We start from the raw sequence: 17490 nt of genomic DNA on the forward strand, positions 1-17490 counted from the left end.
GTCAAATTTTTTTTAAAAAATATAGCAATGTATGTGATCGATATTTGGAAAAACGAGATTTAATAGATCATTTTTTTTTTTCATAGAGTAATGAACCCAAAATTCATCACACATATTCAATAAAACGGGCCAATTGTAATTTTAAAAATATACATGGGGTAAAATGCAATTAAGCAAAACAGAAAAGCTATATATCATTCAAGCAGAATCTCGAGTTTCCCATCAAAACCTTCTGCGCAGAGAAAATGGCGGACAGTGCTTCTGCGAAGAGATGGCTTCCTCTTGAAGCAAACCCTGATGTTATGAACCAGGTAGTGTAATCTAAGAATTTTTTAATTTATTATTTTGTATTTGTTTTGGTTTTCTTAAAAATTAGCAAGAAGTTCAGCGTCTGAGTCGTGTTCCGAAAGTTATTATCATTATTATGAATTGATTTTGATTTTTGAATATGAAACAATGCCATCTACATTTGATGTGTATTCGCTTTCTTTTAAAAAAAATTGCATTTGTTGGGCTATTGAATATTATTATTAGAGGAAATGGATTAAGCGTTTGAAGTGTATTTGAAAGTTAGTTAATTTTGCATCAAATTGGGTTTTTGAAACAGAGAAAGAAATTGAGTTGTTGACGGTCGTGCTGAAAATACTAAAAAAACAAGCGTAGAATTAACTTTTTTAGGAGACATAAGTAATTTGAGAAGGTAAATGACCCCTAGAAGTGGGGATATGTAATTTTTAGTTATTTTTGAGCAGTTTATGTTGTGGATAGGTGGTTTCCAAGTGACTTTTCAGCCTAGAAAATGGCAAAAAAAGGATTAATAAATCACAAGAATCATGATATGTATTTTACATGGAAATTATGAGTTAGTTTTATTGAGTAATCAAGTTGCAATGAGCAGTTTCTTTGGGGGCTTGGTGTTACTCCTGGCGAGGCTGAGTGCTATGATGTATATGGACTGGATGAAGAGCTCCTGGAAATGGTCCCGAAGCCTGTGCTGGCTGTGCTGTTTCTGTTCCCCATAACATCACAGGTAGTCTGAGGGAAATTTAGCTCGCGTTTGTTTTACCATGTGATACATTTTTTCACATGAAGCGCTGTCATTTTGGTTGTGATGAGAGTTTTCTCTGTGCACAGACTGAAGACGAAAGGATTCAGCGGGATCGTGAGGCAAGGGTGAGTTGTACTTCTCATTAGTATTTGCTCTTTTTATGGGAAACTTAATTTTTCGTGAAAGGATTGTTATATGGACATTTCTAGTGAAATCAAATGCCACTTGATTTATTTATGCATTCTTCGTAGGATGAGTTTAGACTTCACTCTTTTTACTATCATCATTATGTTTGTTGCACCTGATTTTTTTTTTCACTAATAACTACATCCGGTTTATATAATGATCATCTGTTTTTTCCCCTTTCATATTGTAGTACACTATGACTGTTTCTGTACGTAAAAAATGCTGGATGGATGTAATAATTTGCTTATAGTTTTTGTTAGTATTTTAGCTATGATTTGGAATTAATTTGGAAAGTTAAATCCAAGTATTATGAAGATAATAAGTTAGTTTTTTTGATTGGTTGGAATACTATGGTTAGTTTTTTTCTTGTTTAAATTGTAAATAATTTCTCTGGCCAATAAACAGACAGAATGTTTCTTCATATTTTTCCCTCTATTAATTGCTTAACTTTTCAAGGCATGATCATTTTTTTTCGTGCTATTATGCACTACCAGTCACCACTTTTGTAAGTGGATAATGTATGTGCGTGCACACACAACCACGAGTCTCCCACCAAGAATTCTGTTGAATAATATCCATGCCCTTTGAAAAACATCTCATTCTCATTTTATCTTCTCCAGCTCGCTTTTTCTCGCGGTGCTGGATAAGTTTTGATACTACTAAAACTTTTGCATTTTTAACTGAAACATTAAGTCTCAAAGACAGGTCCCCGGCATTTGAAATAGGTTACATTTTCATGTTTCCTTGTAATTTCATTGGCTGGGTGAACTTCCGTCACAAACAAAAAATTTCACTATCATTTGTTTTCTGAGGCTTTTCGAAGTATCATTTTCTGCATTTATATTTAGTTCTTTTTACTTGAACTTGTAATGTAGTTCTATCAGTGCTTCCCTTTTGATGAATTTTGAGATATTTTGTCAATCGGGTTCTCAATAGGGTTCTGTTTCTTATTTTTATCCACAATTTTCTGTAGAACTCTTTTCATTGTTTATTTTCTATATATTGTTGATCAATCTATTGACCATTGGTTTTGATTCATTTGCTTTGTTAGTTAAAATGGCAACTAACATGACAATCCTGTATACAGGAGCAGCACAGTGGAGTGTACTTTATGAAGCAAACTGTTGGAAATGCATGTGGCACCATTGGGCTTCTTCATGCTGTTGGAAATATCACTTCTGAGATAAAGCTTTGTAAGTTGATTCTTTGTTACCTGGCTATTGTATGTATGCATGTATTAAAGATTTTTTTGTTTCTTCTATAGATGGCCATGCATAAGTTTTGTGACTTGGATGAGCTTCTTATTATAATTTTGGAATTTGGAGATTATGCCTCATGAGTTTTTTTCTTGCATCTTTGGATAACATCTACAATTAACTATTGGCTTATCTTCCAAATTTTCCATTTTAGGGGTTTTCACTATTTTTTGGTTGTTTTTCAGCTGAAGGGTCTTTCCTTGACAGGTTTTTCAAAGTGACTGCCGATTTTGATCCCTCAGAGGTATAGACATTCTCAAAATTTTCATGTTGGTGATAAGTACTTGGTGAAAGTTATGTGTCATATCTTTTGCTGCCTTCTGAGTTCTGATAGATGCTTATATGAATCTTTATTGTAGCGTGCTGCATACCTGGAAAAGGATAGAGAAATGGAAGATGCACATTCCGTCGCAGCTACTGCTGGAGATACTGAGGTCAGGTTTTTGGCTGAATCTGATTGAAAGTGAGGTTTAAAAATATTATTCATGAAATGGGATGCTGTTTTTTCTTTTGCAACAAGTTGACTCCACACTGTAGTTATGAAGTCAGTGATCACGGTGGCTGCAGTGACACTTTGAAAGGAGTATTATAAAGTTTTTTTATGTTCTTTTCTCTGGATTCATAATTAGTCTCACTTGGTATCTTTATAACAATTGTAGTGAAACTTAATTGCTTCGGCCCCATAAACTTGCTGTATTTGGTGCTTGCTTCACCTTTCTTTATTAATAACTCAATCAAGTTAAACTTTTCTCATGGTTTTGTTTAGATGCACACTGATGAGGTACTATGCCGCCGTATTGAATTAAGTTCTATTTAAATCTAGTTTACTGAGCTGTAAATATTTATTCAATGTAAAAAACAGATTCTTGAGAAATTGTCAATTTGTGTTCGTACCTTTTTGTATGCAGGCATCAGAAGAAGTTGACACACATTTCATCTGCTTTGTATGTGTCAATGGTCTCTCTCTCTCTCTCTCTCTCTCACTCTGGTTAAGAGGGAAATGTTCCATTAATTTTACGTTTATGTAAAATCTTCTTACCCATGATTCCAATTGCTTAGTGATGATTCAATGATTGAGCATTTGGGTGATGATTATGTGGGAATCAATTCAAAGTAGATAAATCCATTAAGGGTCACTGTTCCTGGTCATAACTAAATTTTAGCATAGGGTGCTCGCGTAACCATTTCTATGTTTGTTCAGTTTTTTGCTTCTTAATTTTCAATTCATTTTTCGTTGTTGCTTCTTTCTATTTAACTGAGATTTTAGATTTCAGGTGCTCTTATTGAACTTAATGGAAATTGTTGTCTCCGTTGCAGTGGTTCTATCATTAACTAGTATTATATGATCTCTGCTGATATAACTGACTCGGGAACAAAGAATCAATGGCAAAAATTGTAGAAAATATAGAACAATGTATTGTAGAGAAAGAATATTATTCTCATTGAAAGATGAATGAATGATACAAGCTAATTTATAAATCGAAATAAGTTAAATTAAGGAAATAAACTATTCCTACTTTAAAATATAATTTACCCATATTACAAAGATAGAGAATATTAGGAATTAAGAAAATAGAATATTCAACACTCTCCCTCAAGCTGGATAGTAAATGTTTATCATGCCCAGCTTGGACTTCAACTCATCAAAGGTAGGTCGAGCTAGAGCTTTTGTCAGGATATCTGCAATTTGCAAGTGGCTCGGAACATACTGAAGATTGATTACTTTCTAGTCAATCTTTTCACTGATGAAGTGTTTATCTATTTCAACATGTTTGGTTCAATCGTGGTGTACTGGGTTTCTGGCAATTCTTATGGTAGCCTGATTATCACACATCATATCGATTGGATGATTATCTCCCAATCTCAACTCGGTGAGCAGCCTTTTTATCCACATTCCTTCAGATATCCCATTGGACAATGCACGATATTCTGCTTCTGCACTGCTGCGAGCTACAACAGGTTGTTTCTTACTCCTCCAAGTCACAAGATTTCCCCACACAAAAGAGCAGTATCCGGAAGTAGATCGTCTATCAATCGGACAGCCAGCCCAATCTGCATCACTGAATATTTTCACATTTCTGAATGTAGTTTTCCTAAAGAGTAATCCCTTCCATTTCAAACTCTTTTGAAAGAACCCCTTTTATCCGATTCATTTTCCTGTCATGATTTCCAGTAAGCACAATGTCATCCACATAGACAATAAGAACCGTAACTTTGCCATCAGAATTTTTAACAAATAGAGTATGATCTGACTGGCACTGTAAATATCCATCACTAGTCAGCACATTTGTAAACCGATGAAACCATGCTCTAGGTGATTGTTTCAGCCCATACAAAGATTTTTCCAGCTTGCACACTTTGTTCTTCATTGTTTCTAGCATAAATCCCGGAGGTATGCCCATGTAGACTTCTTCTTCAAGATTACCATTCAGGAAAGCATTTTTTAAATCCAATTGGAATAAGGGCCAATCGAGGTTTGCAGCAATAGAGAAAAGTACTCTGATAGTGTTAAGTCTGGCAATTGGTGCAAACGTTTCCTGATAATCAATTTCATATGACTGTGTGTACCCCTTTGCTACTAGGTGTGCTTTATAGCGTTCAATGCCTCCATCCGGTTTATGTTTGACTGTAAAGATCCATTTGCATCCCACAGTTCGCTTCCCTGGTGGAAGTTCAGTAATCTGCCAGGTTTTGTTCTTTTCTAGGCCTTTGATTTCTTCAAAGGCTGCTGCTTTCCACTTTGGATCTTTGAAGGCTTCCTCGATAGATGATGGAGTCTGAATTTTATCTATACCAGAAACAAAAGCACGATATGCAGGAGATAATCCCTCAATTACGTATTGGATGTTGAGTGCATGCCCTTTTTCCTTTCCTTAATGCAATAGGTATGTCATCATTATTAGAGTCATAGTTGAGATCAACAGTACCTTGATTATCTTTTGGGGATTCTGAGAACTGTCATGGTTTGGATGATTTGGTACTGGTTCATGTGGCGTCTCCGTTTGAACTTTTTTCTCCTAGAATAGACTTTGAGTGGTATTTGACGAGGATCAGGGTCAGACGGAGACTCAGGCAGAGTTGACTGTAGGTTAAGTGAAGGAGTTGATTCGGAAGTATTCAAGGGTTCGAGCAGTAAAGGATCCCAAGTGAAGATCTGGCCACTTTCATGCCTAGAAAATATTTAAGAGGTCCAAGATCCTTCATTTCAGTTTCTCAACGGAAGTATTCAAGGGTTCGAGCAGTAAAGGATCCCAATTTGGAGATTCACTACTACGCTCCCCCTGAATTGAGAAATTGGGGTAAAACGGCTCATTTTCGAAGAAGGTAACATTCAAGGTGTGATAGAATTTTCTAGTGACAGGGGAATAACACTTGTAGCCTTTTTGATTTGAGGAGTACCCAAGGAAAATGCATTTGAGGGCTCGAGGGTCGAGTTTGCTGCGGTGCTGGGAATGAATGTGGACAAAGGTAGAGCAACCAAAGACTTTTAGGGGAAGAGAGTGAATGAGTTGCGTTTTGGGGTAAGATGCAAGGAGAGAATGGACAGGGGTATGAAAGTTCAGTACCCGAGACGGCATGCGATTAATCAAGTATGTGGCAGTTAGGACAGCTTCGCCCCAGAAGTGTTTAGGTACTTTGGTCGTGAATAAAAGAGAACGAGCGACCTCAAGCAAATGACGATTTTTACGTTCAGCGACCCCGTTTTGCTGAGGGGTGTCAACGCACGAGCTTTGATGTATAATGCCATGAAGGGCAAGGTAATCACCCAATACAGCATTAAAATAGTCACGGGCTCGATCAGAACGAAGTATCTGGATCTGGCTGAGAATTGGGTTTGAATCATGGTATGGAAAATTTTGAACAATGATGTTGCTTCAGATTTGTCCTTCATCAAGAATACCCAAGAGAGCCGTGTATGATCATCCACAAATAAGAGGAACCAGCGAGCGCCAGTGACATTATTGACGCGCGACGGACCCCATATATCACTGTGGATGAGGGAGAAGGGGGCCGATGGTGTGTAAGGTTGGGACGGAAAAGAGTGACTTGTGTGTTTAGAAAACTGACAAATATCACACTGTAAATTTTTTGAGCTTTTATTACTGAAAAGAAACATAAATAACTTTGAGAGATACAAAGAGTTTGGATGCCCTAAGCGATAATGCCATAATAACAAGTCACTATCCCTATTGGAATTAAAAACGGAGCAGGAAGAAGAAAACAATGAGGCTGGAACACTTGGAGGCCGAATTCTGGGAGAAGTATCCATCCGGAGAAGGTATAAACCAGCACTAAGATCAGCACAGCCAATCGTCTTCCCCGAAGCCAGATTCTGAAAGATACAAGAGTCACTATTAAATACAGTGCTGCAATGGGCAGAAAAATTAAGTTGACTCACGGATAATAAATTGCAAGTAAGCTCGGGCACGAAGAGAACAGACTGTAAACAAATATCCCGGTTAAGAGTAACTGAACCAATACCAACCACCGAGGAGGTAGTCCCATTAGCAATGCGAACGGAACGAGAATCCTCACAAGGACGATAAGAGTCAAATAACAACAAATTCCCAGTCATATGATCAGAGGCACCCAAATCAACAATCCAAACATTAGATAATTTGGGTTGTGAAAAGAGAGCATTGACACAGTGAGCAATACCAAACTGATGAGCACTATTACCAGCCCCTAGGAGGGACGGGGAAGCAGTGGATGGAGTGAGCATAGATTTCAGCATCTCCATTTGTTCCTTGGTGAAGGGCAGCGGAGTAGAGGAAGATTCATCAGCGGCAGTGGCAGTGGATTGACGAGGCCGAGCCGGCTTCCAATCGGCTGGTTCCCGTGGATGCGTCAGCAATTGTCGAGGGTGTGATTGGGCCGTTTACACTTGGGACACCATGGGCGTCCATTGCGGATGTTGGGCTCACCAAGAGGGGTAGCGATTGCCCGTGGATGGGCTGTAGGACCTGGGCCAGTAGTGAAAGAGGGTCGATGAGTGGCAAGGGCTGACCCATCAACAGACGAAGAAGAACCATGAGTGCCCAGCATCAAGTTGCGCCGACTTTCTTCTTGGCGTACCTCAGAAAAAACAGTACGAAGGCTAGGCATTGGTTTTGTTCCCAAAATACGGCCCCAGACAGCATCAAAAGAGGGATTGAGGCCCAACAGAAACTGAAATACACGTTTGGTGTCCAAGATAGAGCGGAATAGAGCGGCATCGGTGGTACAGGTCCAGTTATGAGAAACGAACAAATCCAGTTGTTGCCACAAGCGAGTGAGGGCGTTAAAATAGGTGGTAACGCTGTCCTCCCCTTGGCGTAGACCATAGAGCAGGCCCTCAATGCGAAATAACTTCGACGTATTCTCTTGAGATGAATACGTGGTCCGAACCGCATCCCATATTTCGGCAGCAGTTTGGTATAGGAGGAAATTCTCACCTATATCTTGGGTCATAGAATTTATTAGCCACGACATGACCATATTGTTTTCGGCAGTCCACAGCTTGAGTTTCTCATCACCGACAGCCGGACACTTCGAGGCACCGGAGAGATGATCCTCCTTTCCCTTGCCGCAGATGAACATCTTGACGGACTGAGACTATTGGAGGTAGTTGTGGCCGGTTAATTTATGGCATGTGATAGAAGAAAAAGGAGAGGCGTCGGGAAGATGGTGCACGGGAGGGTTGGTGGTCGGCAGTTTGGACTGTGAATCTTCTTCGGAAGATGCCATACTGCTGAACGAGATCATGGCGAGAGATTGCCCGGATCTTCTGATACCATGTAGAAAATATAAAACAATGTATTGTAGAGAAATAATATTATTCTCATTGAAAGATGAATGAATGATACAACCTAATTTATAAATCTAAATAAGTTAAATTAAGGAAATAAACTATTCCTACTTTAAAATATAATTTACCCATATTACAAAGATAGAGAATATTAGGAATTAAGGAAATAGAATATTCAACAAAAATAAATTTTTCGTTAATCACTATTCTCAGATCCTTTGCTTTTGGAAGATTTTATATGCCCTAAAAACTTAGGGGCACAGTATCGTCAAAGACTCAAATGTCTCTTCGTGTCCCAGGCCTACCAGTGGATCGATTGAGTCATCAAATCATGGAACTTGCTTATGCATCTTAGCTTCCTACTTCCCATTCTATTATCTCAAACTTCGTCAGACTTACAGATTTGTTGCACATGGTGATCTCTCAGAAAAACTGTATGAGCTTGATGGAAGGAGGGCAGGACCAGTTTTGCACGGGCCATCCTCTGCAAGCACGTTATTACAGGTTATTATTTTCCATCCCCAACTGTTATAGATCTTTCAATTTTCCCCCTTCTGCTACACTTGAGTTCAGTTTTGGCTACAAGTTTCTACACATAGTTAGACAAGTTTATCTCAATATCATCCGTGTCCACCAAATACATCTCTTTTATCCATCTAAAGTTCAGGTATCCTTAATTTTTACTTCACTATGTGTGTGTTTTTTATTCTTGGTCCAGGATGCTGCTAAAATTATTCAAAAGATTATCCAGAAAGATCCCGATTCGAACAATTTCAATGTCATTTCTATATCGAAGAAAACTGGTTAAATCGAATGATGTCAGCTCAATGATGGCTCTACTAGGGTTTGTGGCGTGTGTAAATGTTCTAACAAGATGTATACCAAGAAGGGTAACACATCTGTTCTTACCAAACAGAGTATACTTTTGAGTTGAGTTTTCGATGACAGTTTTATGCATGTCCATTTTCTATACCCTGCAATTCTTTGTTATATTGTTTGTATTAGAAGGTGTTCGTTATGTGTCCTAATATCATATTGCAGTATCATAAGACACAACACATATTAATGAAGTACAGTAGAGTATATATTACCCAAGAAAAAAACAATGTTTGATCAGGGTCATGTTTCATCGACTTGAATGTAGTTCGCACAAGGAAGTTGAGTGCTACTTAAATTCAAGGCATATTTGTGTATCACAAAAACTATTGAGATATCTTACAAGTCTATTTTGTAAGAAATATATCTTATTTGGGTCACTCATGAAAAAAAAATTAGTTTTATGTTATTTTTTTTTATTGTAAATAAATATGAGCATTGTTGACCCATCTCATGCATAAAAATCATGTTTCACAAGAGACTTCTCTTTTTTTATATTGTCTCTCATAAAAACTTGGGCACCATGATTTTTATGCGAATGTCTATTTTTCAATTGATCATACCATACATTTTATCAATCCATGTGCTGATCGATCCAACATAAAATAGGTTACGTATATATTTAGTCGAATAAAAATTTGAAAAAAAAAAAAAAAAACCTCAACATCAAAGATGACCGGAGCTAATATAGTATTTAAGAGACATTCAATCATCTTGAACCAGAAAATCTTGGAGTCCTTTCTTCTGTCAAATGTTTGAACGCTTGTTTCCCTCATTTAGGGATGGATTTGTGGGAAGTGAGGAGTGAGGGAGGTCGATCACCCTCTTCAACTGCCCCTTGTCGTCCAGTCCGCCCCGAATTCAAAATCCGAAACCTCCATGTTCTGCTCCTTTGGTTCAAGAATGAAATGGCTTCCTTACATCACCTGTAAAATCAGGGAAAAAGAAGCAGACATTGTATCATTTATCAAATTTGATAGTTTCATTCAAACTATTGAACAACATTATTTGTTTCGAATTTAGCTTGAAACATCCAAAAATGTTCAAACGCACGACTCATATCCTAAAACGTTATTTGAGCTAATCCGAAGAGTTTGTGGCATTACTCATTTTGTTCATGTCCCTAACCAAAACAAATGAGAAGGGAGACTGAGAGAGCCTCGGACGGCGTCTATATTCTAACTTGAATATTAGAATCTAATCAGGAAATTTGGCTTTGTATCCATCTCTCCATGGATGAACTCAAACGGGAAGTTGACAAGTTTTGGTTAAATCAATCGCACATCATGCTAAAAAAACTGGTATTAATCTCACCTGACATTCATCAAATTGGTTGTGTACAATGTGACCAAGGACCTGAAGCTCATCATTTCCCATCTCCTCTTGCTCTTGTTGAATTCTTTTGGCAGAATCCAAAGTCGACTGGCCGCAACCGTGCACCTCAATCAGGTGTAAGGTTGGGATGGCTCCCAAGGAAATGGGAATTTCCTCCAGATATTTGCATCTTTCCAGCACCAGATGCTGAAGGTTTGGGAAATGACTGTCACAGGTATTCCATTGCTTAAGATCCATCCAGGAAAGTTTCAAGAACTTGAGTCGAGCGAAATCTCCTTCCTCGGTCCTCCACTCGGCCCCATAAAAGCAATTACGCCTCAACTTCAGAACCTCCAGACTTTGTAGCTTTCCAAGATTTGAGATTTCTTTCCAGTCCATGTGCCCACCAGATAATATCAGCTTCTTCAATCCGTGGGGAAAATAATGTGGACCGGGGATGCTTGTGCGTGTTGGCTGCCAACTGTTTTCACTAAACTTCAGGGATTCCAGATGCATCAGGCTTGACAGATTTGGGAAGTGGAACTTTCCCTTCTTGAATGGACCGCGGTAGAAGGTGAGTTTTTTGAGATTCGGAGTCTGATTCAAAACCTCTTCAGCATGCTTGTGTAGATGAGAAAGCTTCAGAGCAGATAGAGTCTGCAGTTCATTCAAAACGTTGGGATAGCCCATGTCGTAAGGCCTAGGTTTTCCGAACTGAACCTCATCTGAGATACGTAAATGCCTTAGTTTCGTCATCTTCCAGATACTGAAAGTTATGGTGACTCCACCCAACCCCTCTTCTTTTGTAATTATGAGGGATTCAAGATTCCAAAGATTTGATATTTTAGTAGGCAAATTTTCAAGTTTTTGTACCCAAAGTTCCAAGAATCTGAGATAGAACAACTGTAATATTTCTAGTGGGAAAGCAAAAAGAAGGAGACTACACAGATTTAACACCCTTACAAACTTGTACACGTATGATGTCCTTATCTGCTTACTCCCCTCATATTCGACATAGCAGAAAGGTGCACGGATGTTTGGTGCACAAGACGTCGTTTCAGAGATATCGTGGAAGTCATGAGAATGAAAGCATCGGTCGTGTGATGATATCATAGGAGTTGACGACGAAGCATCTCGGCTATAACAGCTACTAGGCTGATACAAGTTCATTTCCTCTGCTTTTATGGAGCATAATTGCCGGAGCATGTCATGCATACGGCATATTCTGATGGTTCCATTCATATTTTTCTTGTGCACGACTATCAGATTTCTGTCAACAAGGTTCATCAGATAGCTCTCTGCTACATTCTCGATGACTTTCTCCTCAACAGGATGTACGAATCCTTCAGCTATCCATAACCAGATCAACCTGTTCACAAGAACATCAGAATCTTCTGGGAGTGCTCGGAAATAGAGGAAGCAGCATCGCAGATGGCGAGGCAAGTGCTCGTAGCTCAATGCTAATATATCCATGATCTGCTGTGAATTACCAACGTAGGAATCCAATCTTACACAAACTTCCATCCAAAACTCAAGTTTCACATTCTTTGCTAGTAATCCAGCCACAACGACGATAGCCAGTGGTAGCCCCCCACATGTCGCTGCAATCTCACGTCCAACTTCAGATAAATCTGAAGGGCATTCTTCCCTGTTCCCAAATGCTTGCTGCCTCAACAAGTCCCAACTCTGCTCTTGGGTTAAAAAGCGCAGGACATGAGGGGTACTTTGGGGTCTTATACACGAAATCACATCATTCAATCTCGTGGTAACCAAGATTCTACTTCCATTTCCATCATTTGGCAAGAGAGGTTTCAAGTCTTCCCAAGCATCAAGACTCCACAGGTCATCTATAACGATCAGGTATCTGTGACCTTTCAAGTGCTTATACAGCAACTCCTGAAGAATATTATCATCACTGGATGACTTGATCTTGTCTTTGTCTTCAGAGATAGAGCTTAGAAGACCGAACAACACGTCCCGTCTCCTATACTCTCGAGTCACGCATGCGGAGGCACGAATATGGAAGTGGTAAGTTATGGAAACATCGTTGAAAAGATGTTTAGCAAGAGTCGTCTTACCAATGCCGCCCATTCCAACGAGGGCAATGACTTCAAGTTGCTGCCGACCTCCAGTAAGCTGATCTTTCAGTTTCAGCACCTCATCCTCAAGTCCCACTAAATCTATACGCTCCTCCATTCCAAAGCTCATCTGGTGCGACGAATTAATCCTAGAAAAAGAATATTGCTCAGCCTTCTGCATCTGCATCTGCATCATCCTTTTCTTAAAGTAGCCGAGTTTCAATGCAGGTAGATGAAATGCATGGTTCTCTTTCTGGAGAACATTCGCCACAAAAGGATCAAGCTCCTCCAGTGCCTGATGAGCAAGAGCGGAGATGTTCGCATGCTGGGCGTCATCCACATCCTCAAGAAGATTTCTAACAAATGTAAAATCGTGGAGTAACACATGGATCAGGTTCATATCAGCAGTAGGCAAGGAGTTTTTGCATGTGCTTCGTATCATATAATTCAAGCAATCAAGCACAAAAACGAGTGCTGTATGATCAGTCATACGGATTACTTTGAGCTCAGTGGAACTCGATCCTCCCCTGATCAGATGGAATGGTGGGCCATCAACATCAAGAATTTCCATGCAATGACTAAAGCTTTGGAAAAGCAAGAGCCTCGCGACAAACTAGTATTCATTATTGTCAGTGGGTGGGGAATGAATTTGCTTCAATTCAATTGGTTTTTAAGGTCCATTGTTTTTCTTTTTCTTTTTCTTTTTCTTTTACTTTTTCCTTTTTTCCGTTCCTTATTCATTAAATAAGATTTTTTTTAAAAATTTTTAATAATGAAATGCCTCATCACCTAAATTGAATATATACAGGGCTTTTTAGCTGCCCAACAATATTTTCTTGCCTCATCCCGACCACCGGGTTTTAGTTCTTTTTTTTTTTTTATTTTTCGCATAACTAAAACACGGTATCGGGTTTTAGTGGTCAGGGACGAGTTGGGCATCATTTTTGCCCACCTCGTCCCCGATCACTCAAACCCGATACCGAGTTTTAGTTTTTTTTTTTAATTTTTTGTATCACTAAAACACGGTAACGAGTTTTAGTTATCGGGACGAGTTGGGCAGCATTGATTGGGCAGCTTAAAATTTATATATATATGTATATATATATGAGTAATTTTCAGCTGCCCAACCATTCATGCCCACCTCATCCCCGATCACTAAAATGTATCGGATTTTAGTTTTTTTTTTTAAAAAAAATTCGTATCACTAAAACACGGTACCGGATTTTAGTTGTTGGAGACGAGTTGGGCAGCATTGGTTGGACAACTGAAAATTTCTAATATATATATATATACACACACACAATCTAGGAAAATACACGTACGCTGCATGTGGATGACTTAACCGTTGAAAACATGATTACGAAATTAGATACTGTTTAAATTCGTTTAATAATCTAATTTTAGGAGTATTTATCAATCTAAATAGAGCAACACATTAGATTAAAAAAAACAATGTGCATTACAATAAATCATATATATTCACCTATCCATATATGACACTTTTTAATCCGTATTTTTGCGTGATTTTGATATAAAAACAACTCTCTTCAAGTCAAAAAATATTTCATTAATTCCAATTATATATACCTACTTTTATATTCACACGGATTAAGAAAAAATTATTGGAAAACAAATTTTGTACAAACTTCTTATTTATCCCTATTTAATGTATTCAAAAAATGATTGCCCAATTTTTAAGATGTAGTTAATAAGGTTATATTAGTAAAAAAAATGTAAAAAATATTACTATATATTTAGGACAAAAAAAAATGTGACCTATATAATTTGTACAGAAGTAGTATTTTTTTCCCCATCAAATACTAATCATAAAGAAAAGCAATAAAAATAATGTATGGCCGAGTGTATGACGTTTACCAATAGCTATAACTAATGTTAAAATAAAATCCTAAAATTGTTATTAAATTCAATATCACTCATGTTTGCGCGCAATTTTTTTTAACCATTTCAAACATTTCTCTATTTTTTTAGAGTTACATAATATATATAATTAATTTTATATCACAATGATTCTTCTGTAAATTAATATTGAAGAATATTAATTTCATGGGAAATAAAATTTCTCAAATAATATGAATTAAATAAATATGTGTAATAAAACACATATTTTAAAGATAAAAAATACAATATGTGTTTAAGGAAAAAAATTCTTTTGTAAATCTTTTTTTCCCTATAAGTAATATTTATTATAAATATTATATTATATATAGCCTACATTAACTTCAAAAGTAGAAAGTAATTTCTATCATTTAAAACTTCTCATTAATTTCTTTTTATATGAATAAAATTGAAAATAAATCAAACTAATAAAATTATAGTGCAAATAAATGTTAGAAAAATTTACAAAATTACACTTAAAATTCTCATTGCTCTCAATACTCAGTTTCATTAGAAAGACACTCTAAAAAAATAACATATTTTAAAGGGCACTTGTGGATTAAATTTTTTTAAGCGTTTTTAATTTTTTAATATCTTTATTCTACTTGTGGCTATTAGGCAAAAATTATATGTAAAGGTTGAAAAACAGAAAATATGGAAGCCAAAAAAAAAAAAAAATTAGACGTCTTTACATCTTTCATATTAAAGTAAAAATAAAAGACACGAAAATGAAAGACAAATTTATTTATATTTAAGAAAATGAAAAGGAAACACAAAAATTTTGGTCGTAATAATTAACACACATTTACCAAAATAATTAAATGCAACACACGCTTTCAATGCATCAATCAATAATCATTCCATTATACATCAAATAATAAAAAAAAATTAGCTCTTATTTTGCCTAGAGACATCATTTTTATTAAGCACTCAAACTACAAGGTTATGAAATTTGGTGGAGTTAAGTATACTATTAATGATCATATTAAGTTACTAAAGAAAACGACATAAACAACCTTATGAACTACAAATAAATTATAGATAGAAGAATAATATATATGAATAAAATTGAAAATAAATCAAATGAATCACATTGTAGTGCAAATAAACGTTAGAAAAATTTACAAAAGCACATTTATAATCTACCTGCTCTCAATACCTAGTTTCATTGGAAAGAAACTCTAAAAAATGACATTTACAACATATTTTTAAGGACATGTTAGGATCGAAAATAAGTGTAGGGGGGGGGGGGGAGGGTGAATACACTATATTTAATTTTAACGTTTCTTCGATCTGATTTGTGAAAATCATACAGAAGTTTTGTTGCTTAAAACTTTGATCTGCTTTAAAGATTTGAAAAATAACAGGCAAAAGAAATCTTCCTCGCAGATTGAATATTCGTAAAGCTAAGGCAGATAGAATAAAGTAAGTGCAGTAAGTAAAGAGATAGAATTGTTTTTGGATGTTCGGAGATGAATTCTCCTACGTCACCCCTTCTTCTGTTTCCAGAAGGATTTCACTAGAAGACTTTGATTTATACAAGGCTTTGTACAAATCCAATCCAATCAATCCTTTGAGAGGAACTCCTAGCAATACTTTCACTCAAAGCAGAACAAACTTTCTGCTTTGAGTTACACAATGAAGTTACAGAATGTGCTTCGGTGATTTGATCTGGATAGCTGTGAATGACTTTGATCTGGATCGATTTCGTATGTGCTTCTTTGGAGTTGATCGATCTTTGAAATATTCTCTATCTCAAAGTATCGAGACTTTGATCTGATGATGTGGGTATCTGTGTTATGCTGAGTGAAGGCTTTTTCAATTTGAATGAACTTCGATTGATAACTTGAGTTTTTTACTCTTAGTCTCTACTTTGAATATTTGAAGTGTTCGGATATTTATAATCTTCAAAAGTAGCCGGTGAGCCGCCAACAATTTCTGATGATGAGCTGCCAACAATTTCTGATAATGAGCCGCCAACATATCTTTATTAAATAGCTCACAAATCTTGACTTTGATGGAGGCAGATCAACGTTCAAAATATCATTAAATGATTTTGTCTTTTTCTTCAATAATCTCAGCAACGGTTACTTAGAGGTGAGACTTTGATCTGGTTGATAGCTTATTTGATCTGTCTTAGATCGATCTGTAAAATCCTTTGAGAGTCTTGTTAATTCATCTGGTTATCAGACACTTGATCTGGTAGTTTATACTTCGATATCTGGCATTTGATATTATATTTGATCCGTTTGATATCTCGAACATTTGATCTGGATGAATATTTGATCTGTTTGAAATCTCGGACATTTGATCTGGATGAGTCCGAATAGATTTAGTCCTTCAATTATTTTATTACTTGGTTTTGCTTTGACTTTGTTATCACCGAAACTTTAGAGTTTGATCTCCAACAATTTTCCCTTTTTTGGTGATGTCAAAACCAAGTTCATGTTTGGATCAGATTTCGATAAGGATGATAGATTAAAGAGCTTTCCAAAAGTGTTTTTATCATAGATCGAATAATAGTTTTAGACAAAATAAATGTCAAAAATTAATTTTCCAGGATAATCATTTCATTGATCTGATCTACTATGCTCTTCTTCTGATCTGATAATCCTTAATTTTTTCCTTTGCCTTTGGCTTTAGATGAGATAGCCTTTTTCCCCCTTTTTGGCATCACTACTCTCAGATAAAAGGTCCAGAATAACCGTGAGTTGAGTACCAAAAGTGTCATGAATCTGTTTGTTGTGAGCTTCAGTGGAGGCTTCGAGGCTATCAAGATTCAGAAGAATATTTATATATTCTGTAGCTTGTTGCTTCCGAACACTCAGAACAGGTTCACTAATGTTATTTACTATTGTCAGCACATGTGACTTGAAATCATGAAGTTCAGCAGATGTCTGGTTCTGATTAACGTGCAATTCACTGACAATAATAGATAGCTGAGCCAATGATTCAGACAAAGATGATCGGGTCTGTCTTTATTTGGACGAGAGGAAGGAAGGTTCTGTAGCTTCAGATGAAGTGGAGGCAGAAAGTTGAAGCAGTGGA

At 36.8% G+C, this 17490-nt stretch overlaps 2 protein-coding genes across 2 annotated transcripts; one reads left to right on the forward strand and one right to left on the reverse strand.

Moving 5' to 3' along the window:
- Window positions 1-210: 210 nt before the first annotated feature.
- LOC140863906 (ubiquitin carboxyl-terminal hydrolase 3) lies at window positions 211-9248 on the forward strand. Its single transcript, XM_073267684.1, has 9 exons — window positions 211-311; window positions 899-1030; window positions 1135-1173; window positions 2322-2427; window positions 2676-2734; window positions 2850-2924; window positions 3399-3447; window positions 8706-8782; window positions 8997-9248. Exons 1-9 carry the CDS (start codon window positions 246-248, stop codon window positions 9084-9086), a joined length of 693 nt encoding a protein of 230 aa, XP_073123785.1. The 5' UTR covers window positions 211-245; the 3' UTR covers window positions 9087-9248.
- Window positions 9249-9826: 578 nt separating this feature from the next.
- Window positions 9827-13154, reverse strand: LOC140866781 (putative late blight resistance protein homolog R1A-3). Its single transcript, XM_073271826.1, has 2 exons — window positions 10469-13154; window positions 9827-10080 (listed from the first exon to the last, which is right to left on the reverse strand). Exons 1-2 carry the CDS (start codon window positions 13115-13117, stop codon window positions 10072-10074), a joined length of 2658 nt encoding a protein of 885 aa, XP_073127927.1. The 5' UTR covers window positions 13118-13154; the 3' UTR covers window positions 9827-10071.
- Between the last annotated feature and the right edge of the window lie 4336 nt (window positions 13155-17490).

The sequence above is a fragment of the Henckelia pumila genome, chromosome 4 (assembly GCF_033568475.1).
Source record: "Henckelia pumila isolate YLH828 chromosome 4, ASM3356847v2, whole genome shotgun sequence".
NCBI lineage: Eukaryota > Viridiplantae > Streptophyta > Magnoliopsida > Lamiales > Gesneriaceae > Henckelia > Henckelia pumila.